This window comes from Carettochelys insculpta, chromosome 23 (assembly GCF_033958435.1).
Source record: "Carettochelys insculpta isolate YL-2023 chromosome 23, ASM3395843v1, whole genome shotgun sequence".
Classification (NCBI taxonomy): Eukaryota; Metazoa; Chordata; order Testudines; family Carettochelyidae; genus Carettochelys; species Carettochelys insculpta.
Window position 1 is genome coordinate 9,234,963 of NC_134159.1, and position 25,271 is coordinate 9,260,233.

Below are 25,271 nucleotides of genomic sequence, written 5' to 3' on the forward strand. Positions count from 1 at the left end.
GTAGATGGGTTGTTGGCAGTAAATCACAGAATGCTTTAAAAACCTTTGTTTAAAGAAAACAGGCACACCTAGAAAATATTGTACAAAAAACACGTGCTACAGGAGTGTTTAGGTTTGCAAAATAAAGCACTCGGGAACTGAGGAATTTCAGATATGATTGCTGATGCAGCCTTCATTTTGGTTCCTTTATGCCTGTGCAGTTTGATACTATCTTGAATTGCATTATACCACTTTGTCCACAGAACCCCTGTCACATTCCGTTCACAGGGAAGCTTGAACTCTGTAACTTGAGTAATTTTAATGTAGGTTTTTTTAATGTATATTTCATTAATTTTGTAAAATTGTACTTAGGATTTTATCAGTTTTCTTTGAAATTGGATTTGAGCATTTATATACCCAGTCACAAAATTTGGAAACAATACTAAACCTCTCTCTGTGCGTGCGTGCGTGCGCATGCACACTGGGCTCCCTCTGCTATGGTTGCAAGTCCTATTGTGCAGTGCTCTTCACTATCACACATGCTCTGTGTTGTTGACCATCATTAAAGACTTTATCATACCAGAGTTGGCACAAGAGTGTGTATGGAATGAGTTCTCTTCACAGAAAATAGTTTAATAGCTTTCCTTGTCCATATTTGTTAATTCAACTCCAATGTTTGCTCTTACATACCTGTACCATAGATGCATATTTGTGTTGTTTAATTGTATATTAAATGAAGAAATTGACTTTGATTCCTATTACATGGCTGTGTACCAGTATCCTCTCTGTATCAGAGAGGTAGCCATGTTAGTCTGTAGCTTTGAGAATAACAAGAAGTCTTGTGGCACCTTTATAGACTAACAGATATTTTGGAGCACAAGCTTTCATGGGCAAAGAGCTGCTTCATCAGATGCATGAGTTGGGGGTGGTGGTTTCAGAGGGCTACTTAAAGAGTGGGGTCCCAGTAAGAGCAAAGGCCAGAGCTGACAAGGTCTATTCAGCAAGGTGGAAATGGCCCATTATCAATAGTATGTATCAAAAAAAGAAAAAACAAGTCAGATCAGACTTTGTGAGATGTGAGCCTTCGTCAGAGTCTGATGGGGAGATATTAGCATCCAGAGCAGAGAAACTGCCTTTGTAAGCTGCGAGCCACTCTGTCTCTGTTTAATCCATGGTTAATGGTGTCAAATTTGCAAATAAATTGCAGCTCCGAGATTTCTCTCTCCATTTGATTTTTGAAATTTTTTTTGTTTCAGGACTGTCACCCTTAAATCTGCCACTGAGTGTCCAGGGAGATTTAAGTGTTCCCCCACAGGCTTCTGTACATTACCATTCCTGATGTCTGATTTATGTCCATTTATTCTTTTATGGAGAGACTGTCCAGTTTGGCCAATGTAAATTGCAGTGGGGCGTTGCTGGCACATGATGGCATATATTATATTAGTAGATGTGCAGGTAAAGGAGCCCCTGATGGTATAGTTGGTGTTAGGTCCTATGATGATGTCACTGGTGTAGATTATGTGAGCAGAGTTGGCAGCGAGGACTGTTGCAGGGGCTGGTTCCGGGCCTAGAGTCACTGGTTTGTGATTTGTGGTGGCTGGTGAGGATTTGTTTAAGGTTGGCAGGCTGTTTATAGGTGAGAACAGGCCTGCGTCCCAAGGTGTGTGAGAGTGAAAGATCATTGTTCAGGATGGGTTGCAGATCACTGATGATGTGCTGGAGAGGCCTTAGATGGGGGCTGTATGTGATGATCAGTGGTGGTCTCTTGTTTTCCTTGCGAGGCCTGTCTTGTAGAAGGTGGCTTCTGGGTACCCGTCTGGCTCTGTCAGTCTGTTTCGTCACTTCCTTACGTGGGTATTGTAGTTTGAGGAAAGCTTGGTAAAGGTCTGGTAGATGTTTGTCTCTGTCTGATGGATCAGAGCAAATACGGTTATACTGTAGTGCCTGGCTGTAAACAGTGGATCGTGTAGTGTGCCCTGAATGGAAGCTGGAGGTGTGTAGATAAGCATAGCGGTCCGTGGGTTTTTGGTATAGGGTGGTATTTAAGTGACCGTTGCTTATCTGCACAGTAGTATCCAGGAAGTGAATTTCTTGTGTGGACTGCTCCAGGCTAAGGTTGATGGTGGGGTGGAAACTGTTGAAATCATGGTGGAACTCTTCAAGAGCCTCCTTCCCATGGGTCCAGATGATGATGATGTCATCAATGTAGCACAGGTAAAGGAGGGGCGCTAGGGGATGAGAACTGAGAAAACGTTGTTCTAGGTCAGCCATAAAAATGTTGGCGTGTACTGTGGGGCCATGCAGGTGCCCATAGCAGTGCCACTGATTTTAAGGTATAATTTGTCCCCAAATCTGAGAGAGTTGTGGGTGAGGACAAAGTCACAAAGCTCCTCTCTGGAGATTTTCAAATTGGCCTACAGGATTTAGGAGGGCACGTCGCAGTGAAAATCAGTGCATTTGTTCTGCTAAATCCAAGATGATGGAAAGAATCCTTCTCTGATGTACATTTTTGAGGAGTATAAAGCTCTAATTGTTTGTGAACCAGCACAAACACACCTTTTTGCCACTGCAGGAAGAAATGCATCGTATTGAAGAAGAGCAGACATATGAGGAGGTGAAGATTTTACGTGAGATTGTTTATGACAAATTTCATGAAGCAGCTGAGGTGAGTGACTTTCTGTACACTGGTTAATATTGAAAACCTAAAAGTGCAGTGTTACATGAAGTTGTATTTTACTCATTGTAAACATTTTCTATCATGTACTGTTTATTCCTGCTGAGCAGTGTGATGCTAGTGCTGAAACCACAACCCAAGCTCAGAATCCTCAACAGAGATTTGCTGAGTGCATTTGTTAGTGTGTCTGGCAGCAGGCTCCCTCCCGCAGCCACATATTGACTGTGTTAGATGACAACATTGCCCTCTACGCCACTAACTCCTCTTCCTTCAGTCTGCATAGACTATGGATCGCGCCCTTTAAAGTTTCAATTGAGGACTTCATTTACAGCGTCTATTGTGACTATGAAGACCCACATGAGAGTGACAGTCCTTGCTGCATCTGTTGCAGATGTAGTGGGTGTCTGGCAAGTCCTTATTGTGCTTTCTGTGCTCTCGCTTCTCCTCTGCTAGCTGTCTGATCTTCATCTCGCCCTTCTGAAGGCCATTGTGTAACCCCTGCCTCCATCTGCTGCGGTCGTCTGCTAGTTCTTCCACTTTACTATTAAAAGAGAGAACTTAGACTGAAACCTATAACTGAATTTTCTAGAGAGTTGTGCCTTGTATAAATACACAAATATTGACCCTGTAAGCCCTATTTCATAAGGTCTAATGTAGACTACTGTTCATAACACTGGGTGAGATTGCTATTGAAAGTAAATGATTATTGATTGACTTCATCATAGCAAAGGATAACATAAGATTCTGGCAGCTGTCAAGATGCTGGAGTATCTAACTAAGAACAGTTAGGAAACTGATAAAGGTAGCTCCAGCAATGTTAATTCATATACGTGTCTATAAATATGCAGTAGCTAACTATGGTGGTAATTTAAGAATGTATTAAACAAGATTCTGATAATAGCCCATTTAGACAATATAGCCTTTTTTTAATGAGGAAGAACAGTAATTATGCTTAGGAATATTCAATAAGCAAGTAGTAGATGGAATCATAGTAAGAAACAGCACATTTTTCAACTTTTAGGGAAAAGTTTCACTTAATTGTCCTAATGAGTGTTTAATTTTGTTTATTTGAAACAGAGCGTTAAAGAGCTGTTGTCTGAGTCCTCTGGAGTTTCTCCTACTGACCTGGAGTGTAGCAGTAGCAGTGGGATGCTGCAGTATCTTCAGTCTTGGTTTCCTGGGTGGGGGGGCTGGTATGGGTACACTCAGCAAACCTATGAAGGTGAACCCTTTGAACGACTGCTACCAGAACCACAAGAACAGTGGAGTCCGGAAGACATACGAGGTATGATGATATTGTATCTCAAAATTATCACCTTTGGGAAGGAATGTATTTAGTTCCTTCCACAAAAAAACTGTGACTGAATTTCTGAGCCTGGGTTACATAACTTGGGCTTGTGCTCTGTGGCTAAAATAAAAGTGTAAATTGGTTGGACTGGATCTTGGGCTCTGAAACCAAGTGAACAGGGTGACTCTCAGAAGTTGGGATCCAATCTGAGAGGGAGCATATACGTTGCTATTTTTAGCCCTGTAGCAGAAGCCCTGCAAATACAAAGCAGTTGACTCAGGCTCTGAGGCTTCCTGCCATGGGATTTTTTTTGTTTAAATTCTTTTCCTTGAGAGGTGTAGATTTAAATTGCTAAATAAATCTGTATAAAGGAGAAGTATTTAAAAATTCTTTTAATTACTGACCAGAACTAAATTAAAATTTATTTTTTTTCCTGTTAGTTTGCTCATTTCTAAAACAGAATAAAGATTGTTAGTTATTTGTTGTGATAACTATTGCAGGAGAGATGCAGACCCTGGAGTTCTGGATGAGCCAGGAATACAAGGTTTTCTACTTGTTCATTCCTCTCTTGCCCAGTAGTGGGGTCATCTTTGTACATAATAATTAAAGGCCTGGAGGTAACTTCCAGGCATCTCTCAAAATTGCTGTGGTCTCAGGTTTTTGCTTGCTAGCCATCATGTAGCTTGTTTGTTAAACTCACCTTGTTCTCTTTTTAAAATTAGGTGCTGATGAATTTTTTGATCCAGCTGCAGATGCCTCCAGTATGAACACATTTACTAAAAGAGATCATGTGTTTGCTAAATTAAATCTCCAATTGCATGGTGGCACTGTAACGTTGTTGCATAAGGAGAAGAGGACTCTCTGTACAACTGAAAGTGCTTTCATGCAGCTGGAGTTTTCAGGTAACATGCTGTATTTCAGACTGTGATACTTGTCATACTTAAAATAGAACAAGAGCTTTGTCTGCTTTATAAACAATGCAGCCGCTCATGGCTGAGCTATTGTTATGGAATAGTACTGAAACAATTCAGGTCAAAACCTCACTTCCCTGGGTATGGCTTTGTTTCATTATTTTGTATCTTGACCATTTTAATGATTTTTAGGATTGAAGTAGGTAAGTGAGTCTTTGAATATGAAAGCAATTTATTGGACTTTCATTTCTTGTGCGTAGTGTCAGTAAATCTTTTTACTTTTAGATATTTGAACAGTTTCACAGTAATTTATTTTATAAATTGACTTTTTTTTCCTCGTATTTAGTTCTTTAGTTCAGGTAATAAATATTCAGAAATGGATGTGCCCCAGGTGCTGTCAGTAACATTTTTTCAATTATTTGATCCAAATATATATAGACACTGTAAGCATGTTACTTGCAAAATGCATCCCCTTACAGTATGAGAACTTTAAATCTTTTATTTGAAGAAATCCTTAACAATTTAAACTGGTCAGCTATGCCTCTGTGACCATCTTAGTTCTTGTACTGTTTCTTAGCTTGCTCATGAATGTGTAAGGTGACAGTTTTATCTGTAATTCATAAATTCATTTCTTCTCTCTAGAATGGAATACAGCCACTTGTGTCTTTTTTTTATTTTCTAGGCGTAAAGATCTTGGCAGAATCCCTTCCCCGCAGAAATTCTTCCCTTCTCAAAGTTCAACTGGGTGGACTTTTTTTGAGAGATTTAGCAACAGAAGGGACCATATTTCCTCTTCTTGTCTCTCCTAATCCTGTAAGTAAAAGAATGTAGTTGCATCTTGATATAGTTCTGTTGCCATTTCAGGATAAATATTTAAATAAAAACACATATATAGCTGTTAATAATTATAAGGGTTAATCAGCAGCCTGAGAGTAAAAGGATTAACCTTTTTAGCCAGGTGGGGTTGGCCTATAGGAATGTAGGTAAAAATTAAATTTTGGCTTTTCGCTTTCATTGTGCCGTGAGCTTTTGTATTTTATCCCCAAAAGTAAAAACCAGGACACAAACATTAACCGATACCAGGTTAATTTAAAAAAAAAAAAACAAAAAACCTTTTATTATTACCAGTATTTGTGTTGCAAGCCTTATAAGTAGATGGAAAAGTTACAAAGTAAAACACATGACAAATCTCCACCCTGGGACTAAAACTTAGTTGTGAGGAAAGTTTAAAAAAAAACATTTTTAAAAAGTGCACGAACATAAACCCCACTTCCCAAACCATAAAACAATAAAGCCTAACAAACTTTACCCTACTTACAGAAGATTGAAGGGCCTGTTTTTGGAGGAAGATATTCTCTCTCTCTCTTTCTTATAGCTGGAAAAAAAAAAAAGAAACAAAAAAGAAAAAAGCCAAAATTTAATTTTTACCTACATTCCTATAGACCAACCCCACCTGACTAAAAAGGTTAACCCTTTTACTTCCAGCCTGCTGGCTAACCCTTATAATTATAACAATAGCAAACATAAAGATAAAAATATTGATAGTTTTGTATATTAGTATAAAATATTGACATTATAAGCATGAAAGAAAATCTATAAATTGGGAAGTGTTTGACTGGTCATTTTTTTCCTCTGCTAGGATCTGTTATGATGCTCTTTGTATTTCCATTTTTTAATCTTGAGGATTGTTGTTCACTTATTGGACTGAATTTAGTTTTGGAATAATGAGTGCTGCTGCTTAATTAGTTTGTTCTTGCTTTATTTCGCAATGCATTGCCCCTTCTTGCCAAAAAAACACTGGTTCCCATGGAGCACTTGCATCTCGTTCTGGACTACAAACCTGGGATCCAGGAACTTCCTTCTAGTATTGTCAGTGAAGAATTTGTGTTTCTTCAAAAGGTGGATGAAAAATTGGATTTTTGCTTTATCTGTGAAGATTTGAAGTCTATAATATTCCCGCATTTGTAAAAATGTGGTTTCCACTTGGCAGTTTTTATTTGGACATCAGCTTGTTGACTAAGAAGGAGAGCTTTCCCTTCTTGTGAGTTCACATGCAAATTGTTTTCTTTTTGGTTTTGGTTATATGAAGGAAGAATATAGGGCAAAATTGCATTATCATGATTAACATAAAACACATTGAGCTTGTCTACACTAGCTCCCTACTTCAAAGGGAGCATGGTAAGTAAGGTGTCAGGAGATCATTAATGAAGTGCTGTGCTGCATATGCAGCACTTCTTTAAGCTAATTCTTCCCCACGGCAACTTTGAAATGGCGGCTTGTGTGTAGCTGCGACTAAACCGCCGGTACTTTGAAGTGCTTGGGCAACTTTGAAGTCCCTTTTACTGCTCAAAATTTTGCCCAGGCACTTGGAAGTACTGGCGGGTTAGCTGCGGCTATACGTGAGCCAGCATTTAGAAGTTTAACACTTTGAAGTTTCCGTGGGGGAGAATTATCTTAATGAAGTGCTGCATTTGCAGCGCAGCACTTCGTTAATAATCTCCTGACACCTTACTTACCATGCTCCCTTTGAAGTAGGAAGCTAGTGTAGACACAGCCATTGTGTTATAAAAGTGAGTACAAATAAGGAAAAAACAACTTGAATTTGTGTATGTACACTATATGGCTTATTCCTCTATTCAATTTGATGGTCTTTAATTTTTTTTCCTAATTAGCAAAAAGAGGTTGGCTGTGTCTCTTCCTTTGTTCTCCAGACTTCCTCTTCAGAAATGACTAATCAGAGCACTGGTAATATTTTCATTTTTATACCTGAACTGAGCATGCAAACAGTTTTAGACATTTAAAAATGGTGAAATAAATAAGCTAAAAAATTTCAAACCATGGTGCCTAACATTAGTCTTCTGAGTCCATCTTTGGGCACTTAACTTGCATAATGAATCTAGTAGGATCTCTCTTACAGTAAAATCATTGGGCTTTTCATGGGCTCTGAGATCCACCTGTGCAGAACAGATACGCAAGATTAGGCTGTTACGCAGCTAAATAAGTTGCCTGATTTTGGTACACTGCACTCAGGAGGACCCGCAGATACTCTGCTGCTTGAGTTGGAAGCCTAATTTTAGGCAGCTAATTTTGAAAAATTCTGTCAGTTGATTATAGATACACAGTGTCATATTTGAGGTCAGGAAGGAATTTCCTCCCATGTCATATTGACAGATGAGGTGTGAAGTTTTTGCCTTCCTGTGCCCCATGGGGTACAGGTCACTTGCCTGTTCAATTAGTGAATTGTCTGTAGTTTTGAAGTCTTTAATAGGGATGTTGAAATGATTATTTGTTTGTGTTTTAGCTCTGGGTGCACTGCATGGCCTGCTGCTGGAGTTAACTGGTGGGGGTCGGTTAACAGTGTTTTAATAGCTGTAGTCTGTAAATCATAATGTGAGGACTTCAGTAACTCACAGATTTGGGGTGTATTATGATTGTCTCATTTTGGCCTTTAAGTTTATGAATGTTTACTTGTAAATAGAGTTGCTTTGTTGCACCAAAATGGGCATATCTGTTGTATTTTAAAAAATTTAAATATTATGATATGTGGGGTCATCCGATATTAAACCCCTTCAAAATCCAAACTAAAAAATCAATACATATAATACTTGACACTTTTTTGCTCTTAAGAGATAATTGTTTTTAGATTCTTGTGTTGTTTTAATTCAGATGCAGATCCTGATGCACCTGTATTTGAGATGCTGTATGAAAGAAACCCAGCCCACAGCAGTTTTGAGAGACGTCTGGAAGTCAGTACCAGACCTCTAAATATTATTTACAATCCACAAGCCATTAAGAAAGTAGCCGATTTCTTCTACAAGGGAAGGGTTCATACCTCAGGTTAACCTTTTTTGTTTTATATTTTTTCATGTCTTATTTATTTTCTCAAATTTAATTTCTCATATTTAGTACAGTAGAGCCAGAGTAAGAATTTCATTGTAAATCCAAATAAAAAAATAGTATAGGATTTCTCTTGATTTCTGAATCAAAGACGACACACGCTCAGGATATCTGCCTACACTTCCACCTTTAATTTATTACTTGTGTAGCTACTACATTAACACTATCTATCTGTCCTTTTTCAAGTCTGTCTTTGCCACTCCTGGCTTGGTCAGGGAGTTTAGTGCTGCTTGAAGTTGCCGTCTCCCTTTCATAAGGACTTCTGTAACACCTGAGTTTGAGCTTTGTGGCACCTCTCATTAAAATTTTAGCTCTCTATATTTGCTTCTGAGGACAGAAAGGGTGACAATAGGGAATAATAAATGATTCTTTTTGAGTCCTTAGTATTTGAATACTCATAGTTTGATAGCAGCAAGATGTGGGGCAGTTCCAGTACAGAAATAGTTTTCCTTCCTTTTCACAAGATCAAAATGTTCCTCACAGGACACGGATTTGATTAGGAAGGATTTTGGCTGCCTCATAGCTTCTCCTATAAATTCTCCCGAGTACATTTAGTTACATTTTGTTCAGGAAATTAAAATGGAAGGTATGACCAGTCATAATATTTAGAAAATAATTCTAAAAGTCCTGTGTTTGCTTCTCTGTTTCTGGCAAATAATCATTTGTAATATGGTCAATATTTACAGCTGTTTGTTGGGAATGATCACTTCAGGTTGTAGATAGTCTTTGGTTATCTTTCGTTATACACTCTCCTGGCTTTTGTTTAATCTCCTAGGCTGTGTTTACATTACAAAAATAACTTTGAAGTTGAATGTCTACACACACCCTACTTCAAAGTTAAACTTGGAATTAGGGCATGACTCCATTCCCAGGAATGGAGTAAGGAGTTTGAAGTTGGGCTTCCTACTTCAAAGTTAACTTTGACATTAGGGAAACTGTGTGTAGACTCTCTACTGGCTACTTCAAGGTAGTGCCTAACTTCAAAGTTAACTTTGAAGTTAGTTCCTAGTATAGATGTACCCTAGAGAGGAAAAAATTAAAAACTTAGGGTTATGTCTACACTGGAGCATTTTTGTTGACAAAACTAAGGGAGCATTAAGATTCCCAGAGTGTTTGGCTGACAATAAATTGACAGAATGCAGCACTTCTGTCGACCCTCTTATCCTGCTCCCCATGAGTCATTATGCCTCTGACAGAGATCTGATGACAGAAAGCTGGTCTGGACGTTCTGGGGGCCCAGCCCCCTATTGACAGACAGGGCTTCCGTGACAGGTGCAGCCCTATCTGCTGTGCTTCTGGTTGGCCATTTTTTTCAGACAGCTCTTGTAATCTGCTTGGCGGTGATCTATTGACAGAAATTTTGTCAGAAGATATCTAGACATAGCCTAGCTTACATTTTTAATGAATCGCAGTAAATAAATACAAAGATTCTCACTGCTTCTTCCTGGCTCAGCAAAGTGTGAACAAAATTATATCTACTCAGATTTGTATCTTTTCTACAGGTTTTGGATATCAGTCTGAGTTAGAGGTGAGAGTGGCTGAAGCGGCTAGAAGACAATACAACAAACTGAAAATGCAGACAAAAGCCGAAATCAGGCAAACGATTGATCGTTTACTAGTGGGAGATTTCATTGTAAGTTTTTTTTTTTTTTTTTTTTTTTTTTTTTTTCCTTCCCCAGAAGTGTGTTGTTTTTGTTTCCTTGCCTTTTATTGTAGTTACTGAACACTGAAGGGCTCCACAAAGTTCCTCAGATTTCAAGTTCCCATTGAAATCAATAGGACCTGTTGGTTGTTGCACTCTTTTGAAAATTTTTGTGCAAGTCTATAGCTATCACATTGCAATGAAGAAATCCAATTTTTGATTGCAAACGAAAAGTAGTGAATGGCTGAGTAGTTCTACCCTGTTCTTGAATCTGTAAGTGAGATGATATACTACCTCCTCGCTAGCTCTAAAAACTGCAATAGCAGTTAGTTACTGTCATCAAAGCTACAATATAAATTGGACTCATTTAAAGGATGTTTTCTAAATTGGTCTTTCACCTGCTCTCAGAAACTACTTTGTCCTTCCTTGTCATTAAAAGGTAACTGTATTAGTAATTTACATATCGTAAGTTTTCTAAGGATCTCTTCTTTGAGAAGAAAATATTTGGGCTCTGAAACTTTTCCATAAAATATCAAATGCATGTTACGCTTGTACTGGTAATGTAGTATCAGTGGAGATTTGGTATTTGAAATTTATGATTTGGCTGTGATTTGGCTCTTGCATGTGTTTTGTGACTGGGAAGGGAAGTATTCCTAATGGGGTAGGCTTTTATTTTATTTTTGATCTTCTTTTCAGGAAGACAGCAAACGTTGGACAGTGTACCTCAATATTTCTGCCCCTAAGGTGATCTTCCCTGATGATTTCAAATTTGTGGACCCAGTATTAGTCATATTGGATCTGGGAAGAATATTACTTACTAATTCTCAAGGTATGGCCTGGAAATGAGCTGTAACAGTCTGTATAGGGTAAAAATATTTGTTCTACTCTTGTAGTCTTCTGTTTGCCTGGGCACATAGTTTTACTAGTATTAATAGCATATTTATTGAAATATAAAAAAAAAAGTTGTACAGGGGATAGGTTTTAGTCCAGGGCAGGCCTAACCTCTACAGCAGGGGTGGGGAAATTTTTTCTGGGTCATGGGCCACTGACAAAATAAAAATTTTAAAAAAATACTTACACAGATGTGGCTTCTGCCTGACAAGCAGAAAAAAAAAATGATATTCATCTCACTCATGCAACTCATGTTGCCAGAGTTCCCCTCCCACTTCCAACTCATGTTGGGGGGCACCCCTGCCCAGGCTGGATTAACTGTTCTGGGGAGCCAGGGTAGAGGTGTGGGGGTTGGCCAGGAGGGATGATGCAGGAGTGGGGTGAGGTTGTGGGATCTGTGGAGGAGGAGGTGTCAAAAGAGAGAGAGGATGGGGGTGCCAGCCTACTTGACACAACTCTGTAGAGGTTAGGCTTACCCTGGACTAAAATCTATCCCACTATTGGGCCCTGCCTGCCCAGCACTGCTCCCATTGGCGGGGATTCCCGGTCTGTGGGAGCGGTGGGGTGGAGACTACATGCCAATACATGGGGCAGTGCTGTCCAGTAGTGTTGGTCCCAGCATAGAGCCACTTGCTCCCATGATAGGCAGCACCCATAGGCTGAATCCAGCCTGCAGGCTACAAGTTCCCCACCCCCTGTTCTACAGGATTCTTGTAAAGTCTGAAGTCTGCCTGAGGTCATCTGCATCTGTAATCTGGATGTCTGGCACATTTGATCATACTGGGAGTGCTTGTCACAGGGAAGCAAAAAGAAAGGCTTGGAAACAGATAAGTGTCTGGACTCTTCTGAAATGAGTGTCCTAGACGAAGCATATTTTGAAGCTAGACTCCAAAATGTGTAGCCCTGTCACACTGTACCATGGTATTTTCCTAGCGTTAGCCTGGTAAGAGTAGAAGGAAATATCTTTTTTCTTTTTTAGCATCCAGTAAAGAATATAATTGCTTTTATAACTAAGCTAACCTATAGTGCTGATAACAATGTAAAAAACTGGAAAGGGGACTCAAGCACAATTAAAAAAAAAGAAAAAAAAGCTTTTATGTAAAACAAATCTGCTTAAAAATACCTAAATATGTTATTACGTTGCATTTCTCTATTTAGTACTCATTTTTGAAAATGAAGCCATAGAACCTTAAAGTCCTAGTTTTAATGTCTCTTCAGTGGAAAATAGTATGATACCAAGAAACTACTGTCGTAAGGTAAAATTCTGGTCTAACTGAACTTAGTGGGACTTTTGCCGGTATTCACCCTCTTTGACATAACATTCTAGCTCTTTCTAGCATGCTGACGAACCAACTTCTTCAAGGTCTTCACAGCTTTTTTTTAATTATCTTCTACATTAGGGATTTGAATTGGGCATTTTGGGTTCTCTAGTAAGTTTAAAAAGGAATTTGATTCTTTTGAGTGGCATAATTTTTATCTCCTCTTCTGCTGAGTGAAAACCACAAAGAATCAAAAGTGGAAATTGCAAGATTAGTCCGTTACTGATTCTCTTCTGTGAACAATAAAATTGATTAGGCACAAACAGCTTGATCCCATTAACTTTAGTTATGTCCTGCATTGGTTGACTTCATTGGTCCTTAAAGCAGGCCCAAAGTATCGTTAAATGCATCACATCAACAGTGTGATAAATGTTTTCCTCTGATCTTCTTCAGTAATTGTAGGAATGTAATTGTAATGTATAATTAAGAAAAATTCACAACTATGATTTCTTAAAACTGAATTTTAATGTGTTACATCTGTCACTTTTGCTTCACCTATAAAAAAATAGTCTGGTTACGTTTCTTCATGCTTTCTTACTGTTATTAAAACTAGTGTTAAGAGGAAGGTACTATATGAGTATTGCCTCCAACAATTTCTTGACCTTTGTTTAAAATTAAAATATGGCATAAAATCAATGTATCCAGAGGAAAAGAATACATGATTTTGATGAGATCCTCCTTCTTAATCTACAGATGAATCGAAAAAGAGTACTGGTGGTTTATTGTCAGAAGTCAATGAACTGAGTGATGATGAATATAAAACACCTCTTGCAACTCCTCCCAATACACCGCCTTCTGAGTCTACCACAAGTAGTGGAATCAAAACATCTGAAATGGCTGGAGTAGAAATCAGTGAGGAGCAGCTACAAGCACATTTAATGAGTAAAAAAATGTATGAAAGATACACCTTGTCATTTATGGATCTTCAGATCATGGTTGGACAAGTGAAGGATAACTGGAAGCATTTTCAGGATAGCGATGTGGGTCCAACACATGTGGTAGAAAAATTCAATGTTCATTTGCAACTGGAGCGCAGACTGGTATACACATCTGATCCAAAATACCCAGGAGCTGTCTTGTCTGGGAATTTACCAGACTTGAAAATACATATCAATGAGGATAAAATATCAGCTTTGAAGAACTGTTTTGCACGGCTGAGTACGTCTGAAACTAAATCCGATGATGCTTTGCACATAGGGAAAGAAAAAATATTCACAGAGGTGGACCAGCATGGAAGTTTGCACGATTCTGTAATGAATCTAACCCAGAGTGTTATGATGGTTGAACAACATACAAGGGAGGTTCTTGTAGAGTCTCAGCTTCTTTTAGCTGAATTTAAAGTTAACTGTATGCAGTTAGGGGTTGAAAGTAATGGACGATATATCTCTGTACTCAAGGTTTTTGGCACCAATGCCCATTTTGTGAAGAGACCTTATGATGCAGAAGTGTCCCTAACTGTTCATGGTTTGCTGCTGGTTGACACCATGCAGACATATGGCTCTGATTTTGATCTTTTGATGGCTTCTCACAAAAATCTTAGTTTTGATGTTCCCACAGGAAGTCTTCGAGATAGTAGGGCACAGTCTCCTACTTCTGGACCAAATGAAGTCTGTCCAATTAATGTAGCCAGTTTGACAGAGAAATGTGCTGCAGCCTCAGATGGTCCATCTGGTAATTATTCAAAAGATCAAGAATCTTTGATTAAACTGGAATATCAATTTGTGAGTGCAGAATGCCCATCGATGAATTTGGATAGCACACTCCAAGTGATATCAGTGCAGGTGAACAACTTGGATATTATACTTAACCCAGAAACAATCGTTGAGCTGATTGGGTTTCTCCAGAAATCTTTCCCAATGGGAAAAGAAGATTCTAGCCCTCAGCCCTTAATGACTGACTTGGAAAGAAATTTCAGGGAGCAGGAAACATTTCAGTCTACTCATGCACGAAATATAGAAGTCGCAGTGGACATTCACTGGCTAAATATACTCCTCCTTAGGACAGTTGGAATGACAAATGGAGAAAAATATGGCAGAAAAATTGCAACAGCAAGCATTGGTGGCACCAAAGTTAATGTCTCTATGTGTAGCAATCTGGAAGTAAATGGCTCTCTTGGCTGCTTGCACCTTATGGATCTGACACAAGATAATGTTAAGAACCAGTATGTTGTCAGCATAGGGAATACAGTAAGGTATGAAAATCTCATCAATGGTGTAGGCTACCTTGAATCTGTATTTGTCAGGCTTGATGATGGAAGTAGCCTTCCAGATGCTTTAAGCTTCAATTTCACAGAGCAGTCAAAAGAAGAATGCTCTCTGAATCTCAAAATGGCTTCTTTACATTACAACCACTCAGCTAAATTTCTGAAAGAACTAACATTATCCATGGATGAATTGGAAGAGAATTTCCGAAGCATGTTGAAGACAGCAGCAACAAAAGTTACTTCTGTCCTGGCAACTAAAACTGCTGAATACAGTGAAATGGTTTCTCTGTTTGATACTACACCACGGGCAAGAGACCCTTTCAATTTAGAAGATAATGAAGAAGATGGGTTTGGACCATCATCTCTCAAAACAGATACCATTAAGCTTATCTTAAATGTAAATGTTGAATCACCAATTGTGTCAATACCTCGCAAGCCAGGTAGCCCTGAACTGCTTGTAGGACATCTAGGACAAATATCAATTCAGAATTTTGTGGCAGGTGAAGACGAGTCTAGAAGCGACAGATTGCAAGTTGAAATTAAAGACATTAAAATGTATTCATTAAATAGCACCCAGTTTATGTTCAGGAAGGAGCCTGCATTTGAGATGACTCAGGGTGTGCCACCTCCTTCAGGTACTGCCAGTGTTAGTAGCCAGGAGGAATCCAGCTTTACTCGTCATGATTTTTTTGAGTCATTACATAAAGGTCATGGTAAGTACCATGAAGCGCTCTGGTTTTGCTGTTTGTTGCCAGGTGGTAGTAATACTGAGTGTATTTGAATAATGGTCTTTTTCTAAAACATGCTGCTTGGAAACTTAATTACAGCGTGGATAGTGTGAACAAATTTGGATTTATTTATATCCAGATTTTGCACTACTAATCTGAAAACTGAATAGCTGCCTCCGTGCACAGCCTTGTCAAAATATAATCAGAATTACAATTTTTAAAATGTAAATTTTAAAACAATTGAAGATTCATAATTAGATCAGTAAAAGCCAAACTGTGTTGCCTTTTCAGGGCTGTGCTGATCCCATCCCACACTAAAAGGTCGAGAGAGAGAGAGAGATTCCATGCTGATGTGATTTTTGCCTTTATGTCAATTTGGCAGTTATGTTTCAATATGAGGTGATTAGTATTTAATATTGTAGCCGTTGGGGATAAAAATATATAATTAATTGGTTTGTTTTTAATAACAGCTTTTCACATTTTGAACAACACCACTATTCAGTTTAAATTGGAAAAGATCCCAGTAGACAGAGGTCTAGAGATGACATTCCCTTTGACTAATGAAGACCCTGGAATATCAAGCATTATGAGAATTGAGGGGAAATTTGTCAACCCTCTTCAGGTATAATATTTACCAGTGTTAAAATACATGTTACCTATTCTTTGCTTTCAAAGCCTTCTTTGATTATATAGAAGAGCAATCTCATGGACTAAAAAATGGAATACAGAGCTTTCTACTTTTTGATTGCCAGTTTAAATCTAACCCAGGACAGTGTTGTCCTGAAGTTAGCATTTTGATAGTCTGCGTGAAATGAATTGATGGGCTCTGATTTCCTAATCATTCTCCATCCACATCACCAGAACCCCCACTGCCGTTGCTTTAATTGGCATGCTTGCTTGGGATCTCAACAAAGATCAGGAATTGAATGGGACTAAAAAGTATCTTTTCATCCCATATGTATTTTCTATAAGTGAAGATATTTGGGCTCATAGTGGGAAGCTTCTACTATACTGCCTGGGCTGCACTTGTTCTGTGATAAACAAAAAAAACTCTTTAGAGCTGTTATTCTGGTAACTTTCATCCATCTGAATTGAAAAAAATTAATTACTGCAAAAACTGTGGCATGAAGTGATATTTAGAAGATCTTATTATTTCTGTAACTCAGCACAAAGTTATCATTAGTCAAAAATGGTATTTTTCTCTTTGGAGCGAATGCCCTGATGTTTTAGTTTTGGCATTTCCAATGCAAACCTTGTGCCACTGGAGATATTAAAATCATGAATTTGTGGAATGGTTCAGTTTTGTGTACCAGCTTCTGTGCTGTATACAGGATTTCTCTAGTTAAGTCTACCCTTGCTTCAGTCTGAAACTTACTGGTGGTGTATTTCAAACATTCACCAGGAATTGAGCCGGTGTTTTTTAAAAGACTCTGTGTTACAATGATGAGTTGCTGGGGAAATTATGCTGGTGTGGCATGGAGGAGTGACTTCATGCAAGGAAGGAGCTGAAGAAAAGATTAAATATTAACATATACAAAACTTTTTTAAATGTTAAGGGTGTGCCTATACATCAAAGTTACTTCAGAATAATGGCCACTATTCTGAAATAACTTTCTGAGCATCTACACAATGCAAACACTATTTTGAAATAATTTCAAAATAGTGGACTGCTTATTTCAAATTTGGTAAATCTCATTCTATGAGGAGTAGTGCCTATTCCAAAATAGATATTTCTGAATAGGGACTGTGTAGTCAGGGAATAGGGGCTATTTCATAATAAGCTATCGTGCATCCAAGGGCTGTAATTTGAAATAGGGTCTGGACGTGCTCTTTCAAAATAGCTGAGTGCTGTTTTGATAGGCATTTTATGCGTAGATGTGCTATTTAGAAATAAGCTATTTTGGAAAATCTCTTGTGGAATAGCTTATTTCCAAATAATGCTGCAATGTAGACAGAGCCTTAATGTTCTTAATTAAGTAGCAGTCATAGAGGTAGTGCAAAGAGAGAAGCAAAGGAGTTACACTTACGTGGCTAAGAAGTATTGATTCTGTGTAGAATGTTTCTCTAGATCTTCTGCATGGTGTTTTTAGAACTTTAGTGCAAATTAATTTTTGGGGCCTGAAGTACTAGACACAATGATATTTTTACGTTAAATTACTGAGTTTTTTTTTTTTTTTACACACTTGCTCAACTTAAAAAATTAATAGATACTGCTAGACGTATGACTGTTTTGTTTTTTAACTGCAGGTGGTGCTAGCAAAACATGTATATGAGCAAGTTTTGCAAACCCTTGACAATTTAATTTACAATGAAGATTTGAATAAATTTGCATCCAGCTCTACAGCTTCAACTTGTCCTAGTTCTCCTTCAGCATCGCTTCGCAGCATAGGCTCAGAGTTCTTGAATGAACGGAAAGAAAATGGGTTGTTCAGCCATTCCAGTTTTTCTGCTCTTCCACACAAGTCAATGCTTGTTAGAGAAACAACATCTTTTACGCATATTCAAGCAAACTTTTGTATTTCAGAACTCCAGGTTCAGTTATGTGGAGATCTTACACTTGGAGCACAAGGTCTGGTCAGCTTAAAATTTCAGGACTTTGATGTTGAATTCACCAAGGATCACCCACATACTTTGTCTGTTCAGATTACTTTGCGTTCTCTGCTGATGGAAGACCTCTTGGAAAAAAGTCCAGATTCTGTGCATAAAAACCTCATGGTGTCCCGCGGAGCACCCAAACCATCCAGTTTAGCACACAAAGAATATCTTTCCCAGTCTTGCCCTTTAGTATCCAATGTGGAGTATCCTGATATGCCACGTTCCCTCCCCTCCCACATGGAAGAAGCACCAAATGTCTTTCAGTTGTATCAAAGACCAACTTGTACCTCCCGTAAGACACAAAAAGAAGATGTTGACTCTGAATATCCTTTGACCCCACCTCCTTCTCCGACATTAAACAAGTCCAAGGTGCCTTCTGGAAAAAATAATTTTGATGATTCATTGGTTCATATCAATATATTCCTAGTGGACAAGAAACATTCTGAATTTTCTTCTCGCTATAACAAAATTAACCGTAGTGTGGATGTTGACTTCAACTGCCTAGATGTTTTAATAACATTGCAAACCTGGGTGGTAATATTGGATTTTTTTGGGATTGGATCCACTGCTGATAACCATGCTATGAAGCAGCAACATGAGGATAATCAGCAAATGGTTAAATCAGAAACAAGTGTCTTATCAACTTCTGAAGTTCAGGATCCTGTAAATACCAAGCTGAAACTTAAGGTACTAGAAGTAGAGATGCTGAATGTTGACCATATTTGTCTCCATAAAACATTTGCTTTATGTAAATATTACTTGGTTTTAATTTAATATTTTATATTTACAGGGGGGATCATTCACCTGTATCCTATGTACAATATTATGTTAAATCCCAATTATACAAAGTCTTTGGCAGGGAATACAAAATCTTTGCAAAACAGGTGTTTAATAATAATACATTTACTTTTTATGTGAATTTTGGGTGAGGGAGTGTATTTGATTTTTGAAGGAAAGAATCTTGGCAAGTCATGGTTTTAGAATATCTTGTGTGGTCATTAGATTAGAAGACACTGCCATCCACTGTGTGGCAGGAGAAGAGTCCAAGCCCCAGTTCCATTTGTCACCTTTGCAAGTCTTAGTGAACACACTAGAATGCTTCCTGGTCCCTGCTAATCTTAGCTGGATGATCGGAGTTTCAAAAACTCATCACCCCCAGCCATTCCAGATACTTTATTATGCTGAACAGAATCTGGTGGACTCCTAAATAAGGTCATCCTCCCTTTCCCTGGATGAAAAAGCCTCTGTCAGATCCCCTAAGAACATCCTGATTCTGATGGCATCATGACCATCTTGAGATTTTTATACTCCACTCAGGTTTGAGGCTCCTGCCAAGCCTCAGGCAGCTTGCCTGAGTTACGGATTAGGAGGGCCCCAATGCGTCTCCTAAAACGAGGGGTGAGTTGTGTGGGAGACCTCAAAAGAACCCTTCTAAGGAATATTTGGGGTGGGGAGGTAGCAATGTTTCTCAAGCCTCACTGGAGCCCAAATTCCTAGGTAAAATAGATGACATTGACTAAAAATCTTAAGATCCCTATGGTGCAGAGGGAGTTCAACAAGCTCCCTATGACTTGGAGTGGGCTATGTTGAGAGGCTCCCAAAGACACACACTCATAAGACTAATCAGCTGGTGGTTACACCCATCTAGGTCCCAAAGGCTCTAGTGAAAATTGGGGCTTCATTATGCTAGGCAATGCATAGACGCACAGGAATACAGTTCTTTCCCCAGCAATCTTGCAATCTAATTGAGACAAAACACAAACATAAGGAGGGAAAAGGAAGGAGGATAAAGGTAATTGTAATATGTCCTTATCATTACATAGGATACCTGACTGTGCAGTTTGACAGGTTCCAAATAATTTGAATGTTTGTTATTTAATGTAATAAATACCTTCTCAAAATGGTGACACCTGGCTCCCAATATGCTCATTGTAAGCAGATTGAGTTTATTTAGGAATCACATTGGAAGAGTATCTAGAAAATGCATATGGAGGAAGATCAGGTAGTGGACTTAGACTAATTCAACTTGGCCATTCCATGTATAATGGGTACCTGGATTTAAAAACAAAGGCAGCTGCGGGAGAAATGGACAAATGGGTGGTTAAGGCTATTATTGTACAAGTGAGCAATGTAGTAAGAGACGGGCAGAGTTGTAAAGGACTTTGTGACGAGGGATGAAATCCTTGAACTTTATACAGTGGAGGAATGAATATGTTGAGGGATTCCGAAAGGGGGCTTGGATTATCAAAAAGGTTGGCAAGAAAGATATTTTGTTGTGTGGAAGGGATGAAATAGGTGTTTAAAGGCAAAAGTTCATTCTTAAAATTGATTTTTTGATTTCATCAACAGAAAGTGGGCCTTTAGTTCTGCCTTCTGGGTCAGTTGAAAGTTGGTTCCAGTTATGTGATCCTATTACATACTACCAATCTGTTTCTTTTTGCTTGACCAGGTTCACTCCCTATCCTTAGTATTGAATAAGACGACCAGTGAACTAGCTAAAGCTAATGTGTCAAAACTTGTCACGTATCTGGAAATGATTGGTGAGTATAGGTAGTAGTTAAAATTTAAAAAATGCATTTAGTTTAGAATGAGGGGAATCCATGTTATTGAAATAGTGCCTTGAACTGTATTTCCTTTACTGGGTGCTTGTTTTTGATTGTCAGGTTAGTCAAATTTGAATGCAGACTTTATATGGTTAATAGGTATTGATTAAACCACTGCATCAGATAGCTCATAGTATTTTTCTACACATAATTTATCCAGTGTCATGTGGTGTTCCCTGCAAACACTGAATTTGGAATACCCTCATAAGACTTTGAAAACTACATTCGTTTTAAGCTCTGCTTCAAAGCAAGGGATACGTAGGTTAGGTCAAGGTGAATAAAATGGGTGTGTGAAATTTTGTAAGGCAGGGTGCTGCACAATCAGCTGCTGGTTGTCAGGCTCATCCATCTCATTAAAGGTATTTAAATATGTTACTGTTTTTAAGTCTGTGTATTCACATTTATATACTGATTGATAATTTTTTTACATTCGACATACTTATTTTCTTACTCATGCTAAAAGGGAATTTTTTTTTATATGACAACTGAAATTTCTGTCAGTATGGATTACATTGGCCAGGTTGTGGGGGAGGGTGGCCTGCTAATTACAAAGACGAAAAGTGGAGCCTGACATAAAAAGTTTGCTCACCTCTGAATTAGGTAACTCCCGATAGTTGAAGGTTTCACAGTTCATTTTCTGTAAATGACAAATTATATCCTGATATATCTAGGTTTTTGTAAACCTTTACATAAACGTTTAAACAGTTTTGCAGCCATTTTCCCCAGTCTTGTACATGAAGTGTTTCCAGACGTGTGTTATCTTATTTTAAAGTATATTTCCTGCATTTTGTGAAACATAAAGTACTAGGTTTTGAGGTTTAATCTCGTAACAACTTCTTTTCGCAACTTTTGCGCCACTTGTAGCCTGGTGAACACTTAAATCTTTGTTCCGAGATCAGCTAGGACTTAAATTTGTTCAGTTTGTTAAATTATTTTTTGTTATGTTTCATAAAAAGTGACATTGATTTTTCTCAGTGAGAGATCTTTTCAAATCTATAAAATGCTTAGTTTTTAAACTATACATACTGTCACTTTTTAGGCGTTGGGTTGAAATGTAATGGTTAAGACTACATATGCAAATATAATTTTTGGCAACACAAACCACTTAGTACGATCTCTTAAAGTTACCCGTTGGAGTGGTTTGCTTTGATTTTTGGAATGTGAGGATTTTTCCCCCCCCAGTAATTTGGTAAAGGTCTAGGTTATCCCAGTAAAGGTTAGGCTGTCATTCAGTAACAAGGGACTTACTTCAAGGAGTTAAGTATCAGAGGGGTAACCGTGTTAGGCTGTGTCCGCAACAACAAAAACAACAAAAAGCCCTGTGGAGCCTTACAGACTAACAGATTTTTTGGAGCATAAACTTTTCTCTTTTTTGGAGCATAAACTATTCTCAAAAAATCTGTTAGTCTATAGGGTGCCGCAGGACTTCAAAGAGTTAATATTAATATCCTCAAAGATAGATAACATCAAGTGGTCTTTTTTGTTTTGTAGATGGAGATTTAGCCCTACAGGGAAGCATTGGAAGCCTGTCCCTGAGTGATCTCACTGCTCATGGAGAGTTTTACAGAGAACGCTTCATTACAAGTGGTGAAGAGGCACTCATTTTCCAAATTTACAAGTAATGAAATGGAACGTTATCTTGTTACCCAATGTTTAGCAGGTTATTAAACAACATAACAATTATAATGTTCAACGTATAAACTGTTTTATCTTGAAAGCCTTGGTTAGAAATTTACGGATGTGTCTGTTTATACACTCTTTTTTAGGGTTTTGACTGGTCATTTTAATTAATATGTGGTATACATCAACACATGCCAGAACTATAAGCAACATTTCTAAAAAATTCTTTCACTGGTAAGAGTGAATTGAAAAACAAAAACAAGTTTGACCTATCCCAAATAAAATAGCACCTTGTTTTTTAAAACTAAACAGTTTTTGCATTATTTGAGACTGTTGTTAAACAAAGAGTAGTTTATTATTTTTAGAGCAAAAGTTAATCTGCAAACTTTAGAAAGAAACACATTGTGTAGATGAAAACAGTGGACCTCATCCTCAGTTCCTTACAAAGACAAAGCTCTCACTAACATAGAGGCAAAATCTTATTTTAAGGAACTTCATATCTGACCCATTAAAAAGTACATGCATGTAATCCCAGGGTCTCCCATAGGTTGCCTAGGGCTGTGTGTATGTGTCCCTCTAAAGATGGAGTATTTTTGTAGTGGCAGGCTACAGAGCATACATAAAATGAGAGAGTAAGAAGGGAAGAAGAGCGAGAGAGAACCTCCTTAAAACAATATGGCTACGTCTGCACTTAGAGAAATCTTCAAAATAGCCATGCTAATGGCCATTTCAAAGAATACTAATGAGGCGCTGAAATGCATATATTCAGCACCTCATTAGCATTCTGCTGGCTGCGGCACTTCTTCGAAATCTGCTGATAAGAATAAGGGGATTTCGAAGCTGGCGGGGTCCCCTGTCTAGACGAGCAGGGTGGGAGCGAAAAGCGGCAATTTCAAAGTGCTGCGGGTAGCGGCATGCTGATGAGGCGCTGAGTATATGCATTTCAGCGCCTCATTAGTATGCTTCGAAATGACCATTAGCATGTTAAGCATGCTTCCGTTAAGCATGTTTCCACTTGACTCACTTCTATTTTAGAGTTAGGGTTTTTCAAAATGACGTACTTCTGCTGCTGTTGTATTCAATTATATGTCATTTTGTGCTGTGTTTTCAGATATTTCAATATTAAATATCTTCATGTTTTGTCAATAGCAAAAAAAAGTAGATTGTTTTGATAGTTTTAAGTTAATTTTAAAGCTAACAGAACACATTGAAATTCAGAGTTGAATATTCTCTTCTTTTACCTTCTCTTATGACCCCTGTATTGTTTCACTTAATAAAGTATTGGAGATATAAAATCTCACTGTTCAGGTTAATTACTGAATGTAAACATGTTCTACTAAGTTAAAGATGGAGTAACAATCAGTACTGAGAATTTCATTTTTTTCTGCTAGCTCAATTTAATCAATTGTGTTTACGCATGTATCATAAGTTAGGATTTAATTAGGAGTGTATCCTTTCAAATTGTGCGCTAAGTTCCGTTTTATTTGAGCAAGCAGAAGATACTGTTAAAGTTGTTAAAATGATCAAAATTTGCAAATGTTGCTGCTCAGTTGTGGGTAAACTTGAAAATGTGTAGTGGTTTTTAATTTTTTTAGAATTATCTTCAAAATTTTGTTTTTTATCACAGATATGGGCGACCTGACCCTTTGCTACGAAGAGAGTGTGATATTCGTGTCAGCTTGCGTATGGCATCAGTTCAGTATGTGCATACTCAGCGTTTTCAGGCGGAGGTGGTGTCTTTCATCCAACATTTCACTCAGCTTCAGGATGTCCTAGGGCGCCAGAGGGCAGCAATTGAAGGACAGACAGTATGTGTTTGGGTTTTTTTATACATTCTTTCTTAGTATAGCACAGACATTCCTGGATGTTGAAATAAGATGAGGCATTATGAGGGCTCTAATTTACTGTAAATCATCTGATTTTTTTTTTTCCCCCCAAAATTGCATTTTAAGTGAACATGTGCCAGTGTGCACTAACCCCTGTGATATAGTGACGTATAACTTTTTTTGCAGTGGAACTAGGGCTAGGAAATGAATATCAGTGTGTTACCAGCTATCCTGTGTGTCACTCCGTTATTATAAAAAATAAAATGATCACTCTCCTGTGGAACTTCTGCTTGGTAAATTTACCAGCAAACTGTATCACAGCTTTGCAGGGGAATGGATCTGATGAGCTAATAGATCTTTTCAATTTGTAACATATGAAGCCCTAAACTGTTCTCACTCTAACAATACAAGCCAGTTCTTATTGTATTTGGGTCATATTTGGGAACCCTAGCGCCAGGGTTACCTAATCATAGCCCCCAGGAACGCTAACCCTAACAAATGGCCTCCAGTTACAGAGGGGAAGTGTTGGTTGGATATTAGGAAAAAACTATTTCACCAGGAGGGTCATGAAGCACTGGAATGCATTGCCTAAAGAGGAGTGGAATCTCCATCCCTAGAAGTTTTCAAGTCCCAGCTTGACAAAGTTCACGCTGGGATGATTTAGTTAGGGTTGATCCTGCATTGGCAGGAGGCTGGACGTGATGATTTCCTGAGGTCCCTTCCAGCCCTATGATTCTATAATATTTATTAGCGGGCTGACTATTTTAGCAATACAAATACTACTGTTATATTTTTGAAAAAAATATTTGCATTCTGTTAACGTACAAATGTGCCAATATCTTGGGCTTCTGTTGGGGGAAAAAAACACATCATTTTCATTGCATAACTTCTTTTGATTATGGCAAATATTAGAATTTTTTTTGTATAGTTTCTCATGGCTTCTTATTTGATACTACTTTATGCATTTATTTTTGGAGATTATTTGTGTCAGGAAATGAAGAGCTGTTACATATGGTTAATTTGTTTTTCACTGGCCTTTAGGAGGCAGGGAATCGATTATATTATGGTTTTATCTGACTGTAAAGGTAAACGGAA

The 25,271-nt window shown here is 38.1% G+C and overlaps 1 protein-coding gene across 10 annotated transcripts in view; it reads left to right on the forward strand.

Annotated features, from left to right (window-relative positions):
• Positions 1 to 25,271, forward strand: part of VPS13D (vacuolar protein sorting 13 homolog D) — a 225,761-nt gene that overhangs the window by 19,272 nt on the left and 181,218 nt on the right. For 9 of the 10 annotated variants that reach the window (XM_074975870.1, XM_074975874.1, XM_074975877.1 and 6 more), the window contains 14 exons: positions 2,552 to 2,644; positions 3,731 to 3,938; positions 4,664 to 4,843; positions 5,535 to 5,665; positions 7,525 to 7,597; positions 8,519 to 8,689; positions 10,252 to 10,382; positions 11,088 to 11,220; positions 13,295 to 15,517; positions 16,003 to 16,154; positions 17,780 to 18,814; positions 20,577 to 20,667; positions 22,222 to 22,348; positions 23,978 to 24,158. In XM_074975870.1, the coding sequence (XP_074831971.1) occupies positions 2,552 to 2,644; positions 3,731 to 3,938; positions 4,664 to 4,843; positions 5,535 to 5,665; positions 7,525 to 7,597; positions 8,519 to 8,689; positions 10,252 to 10,382; positions 11,088 to 11,220; positions 13,295 to 15,517; positions 16,003 to 16,154; positions 17,780 to 18,814; positions 20,577 to 20,667; positions 22,222 to 22,348; positions 23,978 to 24,158 (4,929 nt within the window). The remainder of the gene's footprint in view (positions 1 to 2,551; positions 2,645 to 3,730; positions 3,939 to 4,663; positions 4,844 to 5,534; positions 5,666 to 7,524; positions 7,598 to 8,518; positions 8,690 to 10,251; positions 10,383 to 11,087; positions 11,221 to 13,294; positions 15,518 to 16,002; positions 16,155 to 17,779; positions 18,815 to 20,576; positions 20,668 to 22,221; positions 22,349 to 23,977; positions 24,159 to 25,271) is intronic. The other variant, XM_074975879.1, reaches the window with a different exon arrangement.